Source organism: Andrena cerasifolii, chromosome 7 (genome assembly GCF_050908995.1).
Source record: "Andrena cerasifolii isolate SP2316 chromosome 7, iyAndCera1_principal, whole genome shotgun sequence".
NCBI lineage: Eukaryota > Metazoa > Arthropoda > Insecta > Hymenoptera > Andrenidae > Andrena > Andrena cerasifolii.
Window position 1 is genome coordinate 12597185 of NC_135124.1, and position 16885 is coordinate 12614069.

General features: G+C 50.4%; 1 protein-coding gene across 3 annotated transcripts in view; it reads left to right on the top strand.

Moving 5' to 3' along the window:
* Positions 1-16885, top strand: part of Dac (dachshund family transcription factor) — a 198881-nt gene that overhangs the window by 133192 nt on the left and 48804 nt on the right. For all 3 annotated transcript variants that reach the window (XM_076816221.1, XM_076816218.1, XM_076816219.1), the window contains exon 8: positions 15062-15145. In XM_076816221.1, coding sequence (XP_076672336.1) covers positions 15062-15145 — 84 coding nt within the window. The remainder of the gene's footprint in view (positions 1-15061; positions 15146-16885) is intronic.

The window sequence follows — 16885 nt, forward strand, 5'->3', positions numbered from 1 at the left end:
GGGGCACAGTGGTCGGAAATCGAGGAAACCTGGCCAAACGAAACGTGAATGCGACCTTTGATTTGTACAGAAATGACTATACTAAGATTTTGAGGTGGTTGATTACGAATGTGAGGACAAAATTTAGTTTCTTTGCGAATAATGACAAACTTAGTTTCTTCTAACTGTTGGTAATTAGTAGTCAGATAGGTGATGAGTTTAAAAGCATAACTGGTGACTTTAGAAATTAATTTTTTGGCCAGGTTTTCTCGATTTTCGACCACTGTGCGGAGGCATAAACGGGGGAGGAATCGAAGTCGTTAAGGCGTCCGCGGACGCACGGGTCCCGTGGCCCGAGAAAGGGAAACAAGTAGAATAAGAAGGGACCGGCGAGGAGGCTCTCGAAGCGAGAAGCGGCCTCCTCTCTTGGCCGGTAAGTTACACGCCGCGCGGAGAACAATATGAGCTCGCCGAGCGGATCCCGGCGAGCAGCCACCGAGGAGAGGCTGCTATCTTCGATGCTCGCCGAGATAAGGGCACGGGGGGGAAGAGCTCGGAGATTGTGCGCGGCTGTTCGTGTCCACCGGGTCCACGAGCAGAGTCCGCTGGCGGGCCGCTTAAGGCCTTAAGGCCCGGACGAGGGCCGAATAGAAAGAGGGGATTGAGTTGTAGCCGCGAGTGGAGGATCTTATGTAGATTCCTTGTAGATCGTGCACCCGATTCGATCGCGATCGGCTACCCGGTACCGGGTTAATTAAAATTGTACGGCCCGGACGTCTTTCTTTCCTTCTCGTTCTCTCTTCTTCCCTGCCGCCTCTCCTTTTCCCTCCATCCTTTGTGTCTCTCCCCGTGCCCCCACGGCCCACCCTCTCGGCCGCTCTCTCGCTCTCCCTGCGGATCGTGTCCGTCCCTCTCCTTCTTTTTATCTTGCCCGTTTCGTTGGTTCGCAGCAGCACGGTGGCTGCACCGGCCGGCGGCGCATCTCTCCGTAAGCTCCTTCGATTTTTGGCCGCTGCCTGGGAGGCTGCTTACGTGAAATCCTATTACCGCGAGCCACGCCGCGCGACAGCGCAACCACTCTTTCTCTCTCTCCCTCTGTACGTGCCTCATCCGTGGACCAGGATGCGAGGGCCCGGCTACCGAGCTACGCTTGTTGCGAGATGCACCAAGCCTCGTACACGTGTACATACAGGCGCGCTTTGATATCGGGAAACCTTTAACTATCCCGCTGCCGCGTTCACTCTCCAGGCGTCCACCAGGGGAAACATTGCACAGAGGTCTACGCGCACGAAGATTAGAGAAAATCCCAGCAGAAGGATTCTTTCGCGGTCTGGCCTCGACAGTCTCATTCCACTTGGTCGACTGCTACGCATTTCGAGCCACCTACGAGTCTTCGAGTCACTCGTTCGGTTGCTTCTTCTCGGTTCAAAGATTGATTTATGTTTAACCCTGTCGACGCGCGACCCTCCACCCTCTGGTTTCTCTCGCACGCGGGCACTTAACCGAGACTATCTCTGTATCGGCTGGCGAGCAGCCATTATCGCTCGAACTATGTACGCACACGTGTACCGACGGGATTCCATCGTCTCGCTTCGGAACGAGGAAAATCGACGCGATACCTGCGGCCGATTCCTCGCCAGACAGATCGCGACAGCTCCACTTCGGAGGGAGCAGCCAGGGACCATTCCACGCGCAGCTAAACCAGCGAAGTATCCGTTTTTACGGCTGCTTCTCCCTTTTCCATCGAGCCATTCGGTACCCCGGGATCGATCCCCGGGTTTTATCGCGTCGGATGTTTGCTTTAATTAGCTTGTCCGCGTTGTCTTAGATTTAATTAAGAACGAGACCGCTTTATTACCCTGGAAACGGTTGGCCGCGTGACCCTCCTTAGCGCGACCGAGCTGTAACAAATAACGGGGCGGCTCCAGGCTCTGCAGCTTCCCCGACGAATCGATCTGAACGGACGGGGTTCGATACGCGGGACCGTTTTCGCGGCTGCCGGGACGAACGACTTCCTGCGGCCTCCCTCCTCCCGTCAATCGGTTCTCACGGTTCCCGTTATTAGCCCGCCCGTAATTTATTACTTTCCACCTTAATAAGCATAATAATCGCCGCGTCTCGCTGTTCGCGCGCTCGTAGCCCGCGACCTCCGACCTCGGGACCATCTTTAAGGTAGCCTGCACGCGGTTGCCGATGCCCGTTGGGCCGATGCGTAGAAAATCTCGTGCCCCCTGAAGCTTGAACCTCGAGCTGCGGTAATACCGGCGGAACGGTACTCCGCTCGATGTTTGCTGTTCGAAATCCGTGTAATAAGCGGGGACCGTATTTGGAAGAGGGATAGTTCTCGGTACACGATGATTCTGCTGGAAGCTGGAGCCATTCGGGGATCCGGACTAAGGGTAGGTTGTCCCTTAGAATTGGAGGTGCGATAAACTGTTGGGACGCGCGCTAATTTTATTCATTTTGGTGTGCCAAGTGAGTATGCAAAAATTCGGAACAATCGGATCATTCTGAACCGTGCTTCAAGAAGCTTAAAGTTACGATACACTGTCAACTTTTTTTATATTTTTTGTTCACCTTTAGAAAATAATCGTTCACTTGGTAAGGTTGCTGGAATTCATAGGGGAGAACAGGGTTCACCTTCGTTCTTCCACCACTTAACGATATCTTAACGATATTATTTCTCCTCTTTTACATTGACAAGCATCACACTCTATACGTTAATCACAATTGCTTTGATAGAATGTGTGCGCTCGCAAATAGATACTGCCATAGGATTGACGTTTTCGCTACTTCCTTATCCAAGTTTAGAAATTCAGTTCTGCGTATTCTGGATGATTAAGTTGCCTTCTTTATAATTGTCATTTCATCTTTTTGCTGTTTGTGTACTTTAATCTTCATTTTTATATTATCTTGCTTGTCCGTCCTCTGTTCATAATGTTTCGTTTGTTTACAATGCACCAAACGGTATTTACCCCTATTAATAATAATAAAAATAATAATTATTAATATAGCATTAAGTATAAATAAGTTATCGATAAGATATCGATAATCCATAGTCCCAACTCTAGTTCCATCACATATTTACTTATATACAGGGTTGCATATTAAAAAAACAGCTGTTTGCAAGAGCGCAGTTTCATTTGATACTTCGAGCCTCTTGAGGCAGGGTTAGAGTTGTTCGATGGAGCCGAAATTTTGCACACGTATTTACCACACCAAAGGGAAATAAATCAGGGAGCGTCTCGGGCGAATTCTTAAATTTAAAAAGGAAGTCATTATAAGGGACACCCTGACTAAGCGTGCGGGAATAGGATGAATTGGAGGAATAGGAGCACCGAGTCGGAGGAACGGGGGCCCCACAGTGAAATACGAGTGGAGCCGCGAGGGCGAACGATGAAATCGTAATTCCCCGGGGCTCCTCTTGGTTTCAGCAGAGCCGTCGTTCTACTCGCGAGTCGGGGCCCTTTTCCTTCTCTATTTATAGCGGACGGAGGAGGTGGATACCGGTCTCGACAGCTCGGGATCGTGTATGCTTTTTGGATACCCCGTGTTCGGGACTACCAAACGCTCACCCTCCCGGGGCGAGGCTTTACATCTGTGTTTATAACTCAGCAGCAATGCCAGGAGACGCGCTACAAATTGTCGATCCGGTGCCGGAGAACGACAGACTCGGGGGTCCCTGTGTCTACGCGATAGCCTCGGTCCAGCCGATACGGTGGATCCCAAGGACGATGATTGCGGAGCCTGCGCGATCCGTGAACCCATACGTGGCCCGCTTCGAACTCTTGGAATTTTCATAACGAGCAGCCCGGTCGCTTCGGTCGCTGGCTGGCTGGTCGAGGCAGAAAAGGGGCGCCCTTAATGGGACACGTTGGCGCCCGGGTCAGGGTGGCCCCAGGTTGTTACTCGTTAATTCCTCCCGCGACGGAGAGCACGCACACCAGCGATCCTCTGGGCCCCGGCGCGGCATGGCTATTCTCGCGCGAATCCGTGGAAAGCGCAAACGAGCGCGATCCAGTGGTATGCGCTCCAAACGAGAGCCTCTGCTTGCTCGCTCTTCGCCTCTGTCCGCCGCAGAAAAGTAGGAATAAAAACCAGAGACAATACGATGTTGCCGCGGCGTGGTCGATGTCGGTTCCCACCTCGGGCCCAGGCTGCCTCGAGAACGCGGCCGATTGTCAATTAGAGAAACCACGGGCCACTCTCTTAGCATAAGGCACCAGGGCCCGCTAACTCCTCCGCGCCGGACCGATGGGAAGCGGCCGAGGCCAACGGGGGACCAGCCACGGATCGAGGGGGCAGAATAAACGGGCTTATAGGCGCACGCACTCTCTCGGGGTGAGGGCGAGGGTGAGGCTCGCGGAACCGAGAGAGGCACGGCAGCGAGCAGCGCGGGAGGGAATCGAAAGGAAAGGAGGACGAAGGTCGACGGTGCCGGTGGTGGCGAAACGAGGGGGAAGGAATTTAAGAGATGGGGCCCGCTGGTGTCGGGGAGGCTAATAAATTATGCTTAACGCGGCAACAACTGCTTGATTATTTATTTAACAAATAAAAGCACGAAAGCAACGAGCAACTCGGCCTCGAGCAGCGCCAACCGACCATCTCTCCGATCCACCTAGCCTATCGATCACCGTATCCACCTCTATTCGTCGATTAATTCGAGATTAGCTGCTCCAACTACTCTCCGGCAGGGGTGGACCTGTGACTCTCACAGACGGAGGCTCGCGATTTCCTGGAAGCAGCGTTCGTTGGAAGCTGCGTCGCGAGGGGGTTGGGCGGGAAATTGCGAGGCGACAGCGATAAACCGCTGGACCAAGGATGCGCGTCACTTAAATCTTGGATTTAACGATCGCGGAGACATCGATCCTAGCGCTCGATCGTCACCGATCGTCGTCCCGTCGGAATTAAGTAACAAAACGGACGACCGTGCGCGTCTAACGACCCCGCGATTTCCTGGCTGGAAACGAGGCGACTGGTCCGCGCTCGCGCTCGGCTCTCTAACATCGACGACGATTATAAAGCGAAAATTTACGAGCCTCCGGAGACCCGTGGCGGTAACCGGGGGATCTCTCGCGGATTCTTTCCCACCTATCTCCAGCCGTCCTGTCCCGAGACTTTGTTGCTTCGCGGGTTTTATCGTCGCCGCCGTTTTAACTGTCTCCCGCGAAACTTTGTTACCCTCTCGAGGTCCTTCCACCCGCGACCTTCTGCTGATCGCGATCCAGCCTCGCTGCCTGTTTCTGCCTTCGAGCGCGTCTCGTTCGCTTTCGTAAGTGACACGTCAAGGAACCTGCAGTTGCGTCGCGATCGCGAGAGATGGATAGATGGAGAGGCGGATGAAACGGTACAGGTGGAGAGTAAATGAAGAACAGAGGGCTAGCGAGTATGGGTAGAGAGAGAGAGTTAGGGAGAGGGCGAGAAGTGGAAAGAAACTTGACCTACCGCAGTTTTAACTACCGTTCAATTATACAGTTTGCTTTCGGGTCGTCGCACGGGCGAATAAAGCGTGTAATTTACCGGCAATAAAAGAGCAGTGGTAACGGCCACGCGAGAGAGCCGGTCGCGACCGAGCACGAGGGCGAGAGGGAGAGGGCCGTGTCGTTAACGGCGCCGTTTACTGCCGCGAGCAACGAATATTTTGTTACAACTCTCGGGGCCGAAGCGGTTCGATCCGCCGTCGTTGGAATCGCGACGTGGCACGCGGCACTCGGTGCCTTGCTAAACCACCCCTCCTCCTCCTCCTCCCCCGCGAGCAGCATCCCCGTCGACCGGATCCGCGCCGAGGTAGAAGAGGAGAAAGGCGGACGGTTCTCGCAGCCGGATTGCAGCATTAAAGAATCCCGCTTTCGAAAGTGTCATCGAGCCTGGTCAAGAGGCTCTCGCCGAGCGTAAAAGCGCCGCGATAATTGGCCCTTAAAGCACGCCCCTCGCGGCTTAATGCATATAATCACGCGCGTTATGCGCGCGACCAATCCTCCGGGACCAGTCCGGCTAATTTTCTCGCGTGTGACGTAACGGGACGATTAGACGGGGAGGTGCGAACGAGCAAATAAAGGAAAGCGTGGCCAGTGGCCTCGCTGCTCCTCGAGTCCGTCGAACAGGTGCTCCGTTCTCACCCCCGAAACAGCGTCCTCACGTGTCTCCGTCAAATTTCTATGTTTCGGTAGCCGCCCTCTGCTTTCGTATTCGGCTTCCAGAGGAAAGGGCTAACGAAAGCGTACAATTTCTGTCGCGGCCAGGGAGATCGTATCGGAGCCGCGTAGGTGCCGGGCCGCTCGTTGACGTCTTATTAGGGGAGACCGGGGCTAGTTGATACAGGGGCAAGTTGATAGGTATCTCGACACCGTGTATATGTAGCTCCATTTGAGCCAGATATGTGAAGATTGTTGTTCAGTTCTTCCCTAGGATTCAGCGTACGTGTGTGTACATTGACGTTAACAATCGTTTTTAATTACTATTTCTACCCACACTTCACGTATATCTATTGGTCACATTCCATGCGAACTTGGACAGATTTCGGAGTAAGTTTTCGTAGATTGCTGAAATTTGAATATTTTGTACTCTTTGGTGATATTTAAATGTACCTAAAAGGATTTTTCGAAATTTTGAAAAATGTCGATTTTACAGATGATTGAAATTAAGTGCTATCTTTTTTTTAATATATTATAGCTATGGAGGTAGTAAACGGATGGAGATGAGCTTTACGGTGCTTATAGAGAAGACATTGAAGTTTTAAGAAAAAATTATTTCAGTTTAAAAAAAATTTAACCATTCTTGTGCAATTATTTTAAACAAATGCAGGTTTTTAACATCCGGCGCGATTTTAAAAATCTGAAAATGGAGAATATAGTTCCATACTTCCCGTTGATCGACAAATTTTCAAAAATATGGACATTTTAAAATTGGCCCTGTAAAAATTGCCGAAAGTTGACGCTGCGTCGCCTTCAAACAGCTGTAAAATCGACATTTTTCAAAATTTCGAAAAATCCTTTGAGGTACGTTTAAATATCAGTAAAGACTACAACATATTCGAATTTCAGCAATCTACGAAAAACTTACTCCGAAATCTGTCCGAGTTCGCAATGGAATGTCCCTATTCCAACCGCGACCGGTGAAACGACCGGTCTTTAGCACAATTTATATTTTTTAATATAGAATGAAGATAATAGCCAATTTGACAGTATAAAAGTATAGTTTCTTTTATTCAGAAGTATATCATGTACATACGTATATTTGAGGAAAAGTCGTGAAGTTTAAAGGCGATTCAATCACGTTGTACACATGAAATTCTAATCGAAATTTTAAAAACGGTCATTTTACCGGTCGTGGTAGGAATAGTGTTAACTGTTTTCGTTTATATAGAGAAAAAGTAAATAGTTTTGATACATCCAAGTTGATCGTCAAAATAACATTTTTTCATTCATTTTGTATGTACTTTCTCAAGTTTCCGCTTACTATATATTAAAGAGGAAGGACCAAAGTATATTTTGGCATATTCGTTATTAAGTAATTAATTCAAATACAAATTGAAAAAAATTGAAAACAGAATAGCGTATCAACTAGCCCCGCAGTGGGGTAAATTGGCACATTTCGTCCAAATAACATTTTTTCATTCATTTTGTATACATTTTCTCAACTTTTCATCTACAGTATTTTAAAGAGGAAGGACCAAAGTATATTTTAGCATATTTGTTATCAACTAATTAATTTAAAAAAAAAATGAAAAACATTGAAAACTGAAAAAACGTATCAACTCGCCCCGGTCCTCCCCTACAGCACCGCGTTATTTACGCGCCCCGAGAAACGAGCCCGAGGATCGACGGAAGTCGACGACCGCTTTGGGCAGTGGGCGTTTATTCGGCGGCGTTACCATTCGTCTAGTTGGTAGTGGAGCTCGCCGATAGTCGTCCAACAGACTGGTTATTAGGCCCGCTAACGAGAAAGGGGCTCGATCGCGGAACAAACCCGCTTCTCGATGAAGATACCGCGTTCGTTAAAACGATTCTTAATTACCGGCTGGAATGACACGCGGGACAGAGGGGCCCAGCTGCCACTCTCGCGCAGAGTAGGCCCGATTTTACAGCTCGCGACGTTTCCGGTGCACGCGATACTGCCCTCGCATAAATTGTCGGGCTGGCGTAACGTCCCGGTGTCTGCGGCCAGCCAGATAGATACACGAGTAGATACATCCACGAAGAGCTGTTTCGCACGCCCCGCGCACGATGGCTCGCGGGAAGGAAATGGCGCGGCGACGGAGAACAGCGCGGCGAAGGCGGAGGATCGATCGTCGGGCAGGCAGCCGCGGGTCGTCGAGGGTTATTCGATAAATGCTAGAGGAATCCCGGCCGCTGAACGGTTTACGATCGCGAACCATTAATGTCTCGTGCTGTGCACGGGCGGGCCCGGCTTGCACGCGCGTACAGACGGACAGACACTCGTAATAACGATAAAGATCCAGCGCGGCGCGTCGTCGGTCTCGTTAGAACGAGGGGGAAAAAGGTGAGCGGCTCGGTGCGGTTACGTAGCCGTGCACGAGAGTTCAACGACTGCCGCGAGATCGATTCGTCGTCGCTGGCCGGACGATTACCAGCGAGGAATTACGATTCCAGGAGCGTCGGCCACAGGTTTCCATGGCCTGGCGGAGCGGAGACTCTCGGGTGGTTCGCTTGGCCGAAGGGATTTACAGTCGGTGGAAAAATGAAGATCGTTCGGAGGAGGTCGGGCGAGTCGAAGGCGGCGATATCGCGGCGCGGCGGTTTCTAAGCGGCGGCCGTGCAATAACTCGGCAAGATATCCCCGCGGGCCCTGTTCCCGAAGGAAGGAAGGATTATCTTGAAACGCGAAAACGCTCTCCGCCGTATCTCCGGCCGAGCTGGAGCGACGAACGCGGCCACCGAAGTCCCGCGGTCCTCCACGGCCGCAGAGATATCGAAACTATTCACCTACGATCGCCCCTCGCGACGTACGACCGCCTTCCTTCTACACGTTAAGCCCGCGTCCGTTCTTTATCCGTCTGTCCCGCGCTTAGAGCCCGCCGAGGGACTTGGGGAAGGCTGCTCGTGGAATTCTTCGACCTATACGGGACACGGGGAACCCACGCGCAGGGATAAATCTACGTTTCGATGATCGCGCAAAGAAGGAAGTTTTGTTTAACACCGATGCTCGCCTGGTCGGATCATCCGAATCAGTGGAGAGAGAGAGAGAGAGGGGAAAAAAGGATGATTTTCGAGGCTCGAGGAGGGATGAAGTTGCTCGCGGATAATCCGTGGAAGAAACCCGACGCCTGCCGCAAACGGCAGTAGTTTTAGTCGGCGAGCCGCGAGGCCGACTAGACTTGCGATCTAATCCTATTTTCGTTAGATCCGTTAATGGTTAATGGGAGGCAAAGTGGTCAGCGACCGGAACAAGGCCTAAGTCCGTCTTAAATCCTGTAGGAGGGAAACCCTTGTAGCCCTTAGCCAAGGACCGTAATCCGCGCGGGATAACTATTGCCCTCTCGTCGACTTCTCGTTGATCAGAGTCATGCAACCGTGAGACGTTATCGAAGAGACATCCCGCGGAGTAATCGCTGGAATCTAGCCGCTGAGAACGCTCCTATCTCCCCGATGCATCGTTTAACATTCCCAATTATCCCCTGCCTATTTTTACGTCTCTCTCATCGGCGCAACGTCTTCGACAGCGTGCTCCCGCTCGCCCGCGCCACAGACAATTCAAGTTCCGCGGGGAGAAGCATGCCCGCGGGAGAGGACAAACTTGGCAGTGCGCGAGCGATCGTTACGCGTTTATAATATGCAAGGGTGAAACAATAATATCATCGTTTCGGCCAGAGGCGCTCACCCTCCGGTCCAGAGGAAACCCTTCCGTGGGCAAATAACGCGACGCGTGGGATTAATCGGGGTAAGACTTGGGAAATTTATGAAATTTATGAAATTTATGAAATTTATGAAATTTATGAAATTTATGAAATTCGTGCGATAGAACCGAACGCATCAGCCGAGACGTAATAAGACTGTATACGTCCAAAGATGATTCATCTAACAGCACTGCATCCCCTCCGTTTTAACTTTTACATTATATAACAAAATGTATCAAAAACCTGCCAATGTTCCCCCATGTTACGGTATTTGATACACCGCTGATGCGAAGGAGCTTCGTGGAGCAACAAATAACTCGAGTATTTTTTAATATTTTTATACAGTATTTATACAATATACGCACTAATACATGCTCTACACATAAGAAGTAAAGAAATCATTTTTAACCTCATAGTATCTGCAAAAAAAATTCGTCTAGTTTCGAGCGTCTCAGGGTGGCGTAACCCCTTAAGGAAACATGCCACGGCAGAGAGAATACCAGAAGCGAGCGCGGTCCTGGGGGTTGTAAATTACCGAAATAATCCGCCGGTTAATTCCCAGCGGCGGTTTATTACTCCGCCCGGATCCGACGAAATGAAATTCGCGAACGCCGGAAGAAACTCGCGTTCCACGGTGCTCGGCGATGATCCTTGGCGAGGATCGCGGGGTGAGGATAGGCGGGCGTAGGCGCGTCGAAGGCGGTATCGATGGTCGCGCGAGAGGGCAGCGGGGCGTAACACGAAAGCCACATTATACTATTCAAACGATTGCGGAGTACGGCGCGGTGCGGCGCACGGGTAAGTTGACATTGTTGTTTCTGAGGGTGGCCCGGGGCCCTGCGAATATCTTAGCGCCGCGCAGAAGCTATACACGCGTACACGTCGTCGTACAAGCCCCCCGGGGATGTGAACGCTACACCGTCACCGCCTCCGCTACCACCACTGCCGCCTCCCGTCTTCCTGCCACCCATATACTAATCAATAACCATGAATCGCTCCGGTAACAGTGGCATGCACGTTCCGTTGCACCGTTATTGTTGCTGGCGCCCAGAGTGCTCGGGCTACCGTGAATATTATTATCGCCGGCGATCCTAGCTAGCCGCGATCCCGCCACGCGATAATCCGCTCCACCTCCAACCACTCGTCGCCCCTAACGAGCAGAGTTTCGCGACAGCTGCGCCCCTGCTCGCGGTTCCCGCGGACACGCTCGGATCGAAGGTGAACTCTTACGGGAGCCTTCCTTGGATCGGGACGGAGCATGGAGGACGAACGGCGGCGGAGGAGTTCGGGATGTCGAATAACGAGACGGATGTAGGGTAAAAGCAGGTAATATGGAACACCTGATTTCAAAAGCTTGTCAAAAGTAGGGGAATTTGTTTTTTTTTTAATATAACTGACATTAAGGGACGTAGGAACTAATGCATAATCATATTTACATCGTCAAATGTAAAAAAATCCAATTTCTTTAAAATTATTGTAAAAAAAATGAAAAGAGTGAAACTCGACCGCTCGAAAAAATGGGTCGTAATGTGGAACACCTAGGAGATTTGTAAAGAAAACTAAAAAATCTTTACTTTTCTTACTAAAAATGAAGATTTATTAAGCAGAAGATAGAAATAAATAAATATACATCATTTTTGGAATTTATTCCTGCTTTCTGCGTCTCCCACACGTTGGGCACGTGAATAATAGGTACGTCGGAAGCCCCACATTCTCCGTGTGAATAATCAACAACACACATATTTAATGATCAATTATACCTAAATAATACTTTATAACTTACCTTCACTAAAATATTTACCTGTTCGTTTCACTTTTCAGAAACTTTTACACACCGTAAATATTTTTCTACGAAAAAATTACCAAATGTTCTTTAAATGTTGCTCCTTTAAGCGCAACGAGTTTTGTAAAAATATACGCTTTCGCTTCTTCAAAAAAAATTCTCAAATACTTGCCTCTTTTCGGCCGCCTGACTGGGTATAACCCCTTAAGGGGTACCTACCGTCAGGATGTAGAAAAAGAATCGATTTGGGAATTTATTTCAGAAAGTACATGCATATTTTTATGCAATGGTTTTTGTATTCAAATGAGGGACACTTTAACAGGTTATTATATTATGTTTTGGTATAAAAATACTTAGTTATTGCAAAATTACAACTGAATGAAAATATGCATGTATCTACTTTCTGAAATAAATTCCCAAAGATTCGATTCTTTTTCCACCTCCTGACGGTAGCTAACCCCTTAAATAATATACACGATTGCCTGAAGATTTCATTATTTCTTCCTCGAAATTTTACGATGTTCCACATTACCTGCCGTTCCATATTACCTCCTTTACCCTAATTCACGGTTTATGGAGCGACTCGCGATTAGGGAACGTCTAATTGACGCGGGAACGACGGAACGACGTCTGGGGCGTCGTTTTCTTACGACACAGACGCGGTCCAACGTTAATCCCCGAAATTTGAATGGCCTCCGGGTCGCGGCCGAATTTCAATAACCTCGCGGCACCCTCTCACCTCGCGAACGAAGGTGGAAATCGATTCTCGCGACATCCGCGAGAGCGCCGCGAGGCTGGAGAGTTCGAAGGAGTGTAAAGACAACGGGAGGAGCGGGGTAATTGTTAAACCGAGTCGATTCGAATCGGCCCCGGGGTGGAGGGCTGACGTACCGCCGACGACGATCTCTAATAAAGTTCAATTATCTCGGGAAACGTTAGGCACCCAAGGGGGTGGTGAGGTGGACGGCGGCGGAAGGGGAGGGAAACGCGTCGGAGCCCTAACGTCGAGACGATAGAAAGAGAAAGCCGGGAGAGATGATAATCTAAACGATCGCAAAGTGGGCTGCAGAAACGCGCCGAAATTGGCAATAACAGGGTGGGCCGAGGGGTGTGTGGCAGGGGGGGGAGGAGGAGGCAGGAAGGGGCAGCCGCGTAACGTATACACGCGGGGCTCCGGCGCGAACTTCCTATTCTGGTTAGCATTCAAATTGAATCTTCGTGGCGGCCGGTCGTGAAGAGTTACCGCCGTTAATGGACCTCGCAAACGCTCTCAAATTGCCGGCAGACTGCTGAGACGCGGCCCTACCTAATCTACCAGCTTGATTCTCCGCGCGGCTCATCGCCCCTGACCCCACCCTCCGCCAACTTTCCACGATTATCGGGCCACCGAATTTTCCGACTGCTCCGTCGAACGTTGTGTTCCTTTCCCTCCCCTCCCGTCCCGCTCGTCGTTAGCGAAGTTTCATTGGGCTCGGGGAATCGCTACTGCGAAATGTCCGCAAATTGGCGGCGATCTAACGAGCGACTTATCAGCCGATGAGCCGCGAGACGCGTTACGGCCCTGCGCGGCTCATTGGCCGTCGATGTAATTCGAGAGGGAGACGACGAGCAAGGGAGAGGGTGGCTCGCTGGCTTCTCTCCCCTGCTTTCTTTTCTTCCGTTAAACCGAATTAGCCTGCCTGATTTAGAGCAACGGGAACGCTTTACCGGTTGAAAAGCGACTTCTTTCCCGAGCTCCCCTGAGCTCTCGAGCCAGCGAGCGTGTCCGCTCGGCCTCGAGACGTCGATGATCTAGTTCGAGGTACACACACTTGGCAAACTCCGAAACCGAGCGGAGGATCGCGCGGGGTAGACAATGTCCTGCGAACTCGGACGGATCCACCCTCTTGCCGAGATTCGAAATGGCTAATTTGCCGTGCCGTGTCCCATGGGGTGGACGGTGGGGGCTCGCGAAGATGGAGAAAGGTGGCGAGGGGCCGCGGAGAGAAGCTACGAGGAGGAACGCGGCCGGGGATATCCGTGTCTTGATGTAATTCTATTAGAGGTAACTATGCGAGCTCTGGTCCGCCCATCGTCCGTTGGATTTAATCACGAACCCACTCGACCGTGCGATATTCTCCCGTGCCACCTTTTGGCAAACGGAACGACGGAAGGATCCCGTTTCGCGTTAACCTGATCCGCTCCATCGACGATCCCTTCGTCGCTGGCAGAGTTGCGAATAAAATTGTTCACGGTCCTGGGTATTCCCCTATTTGTGCGAAGCCCCCTTTTTTTGAAAAAATTAAATGTCAGTGTTGTACTGGTTTGTACTACTTAGTTTTGTACCGCGTTGTCTCGTTGAGAGTTTTCGAAAATTCGAAACCGTTTTCGACAAAATTGAGAATTCACACATCAAATACGATACCGTTCGAAAGAAGCCAGTAGGGTAAAGGCAGGTAATATGGAACATCTGATTTCAAAAGCTTGTCAGAAGTAGGGGAATTTTTTTTTTTAATAACACTGACATGAAGGGATGAAGGAATTAATGCATAATCATATTTACATCGTCAAATGTAAAAAAGTCCAATTTTTAAAATTATTGTAAAAAAAATGAAAAGTGTGAAAATCGGCCGTTCAAAAAAATGGAACACCTAGGAAATTTGTAAAGAAAATTCAACAATCTTTACTTTTTTACTAAAAATGAAGATTTATTAAGTACAAGATACAAATAAAGTTAATAATTCTTGTAAATCTTCATCTATTTTCATGCAAATTTATTTTCTTATACTTCACAGCCGAACCGAAAATACCCTTTTCAACCCTAACTTTGAACGCAGTTTTCACCGCCCAAATATGAAAACTGGGAAAAATAAAAAAACACGTATTTCTTATTTTTCGGCCCTCTATAACATATGCAAAAATCAAAATGATCGGAGGCGGACACCTAAAATACTCTCCTTGTAAGAAGAAAGTAACTTTATTGGTAAACTATTGTTGAATAATCAAGACCACGCAAATTTAATGATAAATTATATCAAAATAATACTTTGTAACATACCTTCGCTACAATATTTAACTGTTTGATGCACTTTTCAGAAGCTTTTACACCCCACGAAAAATATAAACGTTTCTCTTTCAATAATGGATGCCCGACTGATGTTCAATTGTCAGTATCATCGTCTATTATATCTAGGGATCTACTTACTATACACGATTGCGCGAAGACTTCGTTATTTCTTTATCGAAATTTTACGAAATTCCATATTACTTGCCGTTCCGTATTACCTGCCTTTACCCTACCTATGTAAGTACTTCGCTCGCGTGAGTAGATTCAGCCTGTGTAGCCGGGCGCAGACACAGCGCCTATAGGTTCCTCCTTCGGGGAATCACATAACTTGCCGTCTCATTCTACCATAGAAATAAGGCAGGGTGAATTAACAGAAATGGTTCCCTTCTGATTTCAGCCGAGCTGAAGATGGACGTTCTGCGCGAGAGGGAGGTGAAGGACAGCCTCGAGCGGCAGCTCCAGGACGAGCAGAAAGTTCGTGGTGAGTACCTAATTTCGACTGAACTTCCTGTCGCCGAGCGCGGCGACGAGAAACTCTAGTTTACTATCCCCTGCCGCCGAACGAAATTTCACGAGGCTGGTTTACGGACGCCTGTCCCCGTCGGGGCGGATACCCTTTACGGCCTTCGGAAAATTGACTCTGCGCGCGAACGTGTGACAGGTTCGGTGCCGTGGCCGGATCCGCGGCGCACGATCATCCGCGAGGAAGCGGAGGTTCGGGCGTTCACGAGTCGAGCCGGTTAACTCGACGATAAATCAAGGAGTCGCGGAGAGACAGGCCGCTATAAAGCCTCGACCGAGTACGTAGGACCCTGCGTATCCTATTATTCCACGCTGGGGGTCCTTGCTCTAGCCTCCACTGTCTCCGTCCCCCTAGCTTCCTAGCTGCTTCGCGAGTCGCGTCGCCTTTGCTTTAATGGAAGGGTTGAAAGTGGAAAGAGGAAGGAGGACGGAGGAAAGATGGAAGTACCGCGCGGCAAGGGCCGTGATCGCTCAAGCAACTTTGTATCGAATGTCAGTCCGTAATAGAATAGTCGTCCCCGCGTTCACGGGCTGCTTCTCTTCGACCACCTACTCGATCCCGCAACACCCACTCCCCTTTGTCCGTCGGCGTACTCTTCTTTTCGGCCGGCGGACGACAAAAAGCGACCGGTAGACGCGATTTCTCCATTGTGCTCCGTCTGGATCGAGATCTTTGCGCGGATGAATCGAGGACTACCGTGGCGGTGAGTCACGGACGGATCTACGATTCGATCTCGATCGGAGCCGGCGGAACCGCATTAAACGGAGAGGTTTTCGGGAGAGCACGGGGCACGGCGCGCGTCCACGAATCGATTCCTGGCCGTCGACCGGGGAGGAGATGAGCGAAAGCTTGCGCGGGGGGCGGGCAAATTCAATATCACGGATTTTCCAGGCAAAAGATGTCGGCGTCTCGGCTGACGCGAGCACAATGCGAGCGCGCCCGATAAATATGTAAAAGTGGAGAAGACCGACGGGAATATCCGCGTGCTTCGCCCTGCCACGCTGGCGATCGTTGCTATATTGCCGCGCGGAATGAAAAAAGTCCCTATCCGAGGGTGGTGGAAGCGGTGCGCGCGTTCTCTCGCCCCCGTGGCTCGAGCGGATTTTTTTCCCCTCCCTCCGTGCCGCGGTATGGTGCAAGGGAAGTCGGCGGTTCGTGGAGCGCGTTTCGGTCGATTCGCAGGAAAAACGAGTTGCCAGGGCCGGGCCCTCGCGGTAACACGAGCCTGTGACAACAGCAGTCCATTAGTCAACCAGCTCAGTGTCAATACATGAATATGACAGCCGGTCTCACGGAATAGCCCATCTATCCCTTCGCGCGGCTCGTCTTCGCCCTCCCGACCACCCCCCGTCGCCGCCCGTAATGTCAAGCCAGCCTCTACGATATCGCAAATATAGGAAATAGTCCGCCGCCCTCCTTCCATCGACCATAGAAAGCTTTATCTTTCCGCGGGAAACTTTGACCTCCCCCGGCCGTCCTCGCCGGCCCCTGTCGCCCCTATTCTTCGGTTTACCCCGCGTGATCGATGTTGCCGGGGTATTCGGCGGCTTTCACGGCCGATTCGTCGATCAGCGCGTGGATCGTTTTCGAGGATTCGTAAAGGCGGCGGGGCACGTAAGACGATAGCTAATTTGCGCGAGGCCTCCCGCTGTTCCTGCCGGATGATCGATCATCCGGCGATATTGACGCACTCGCTCG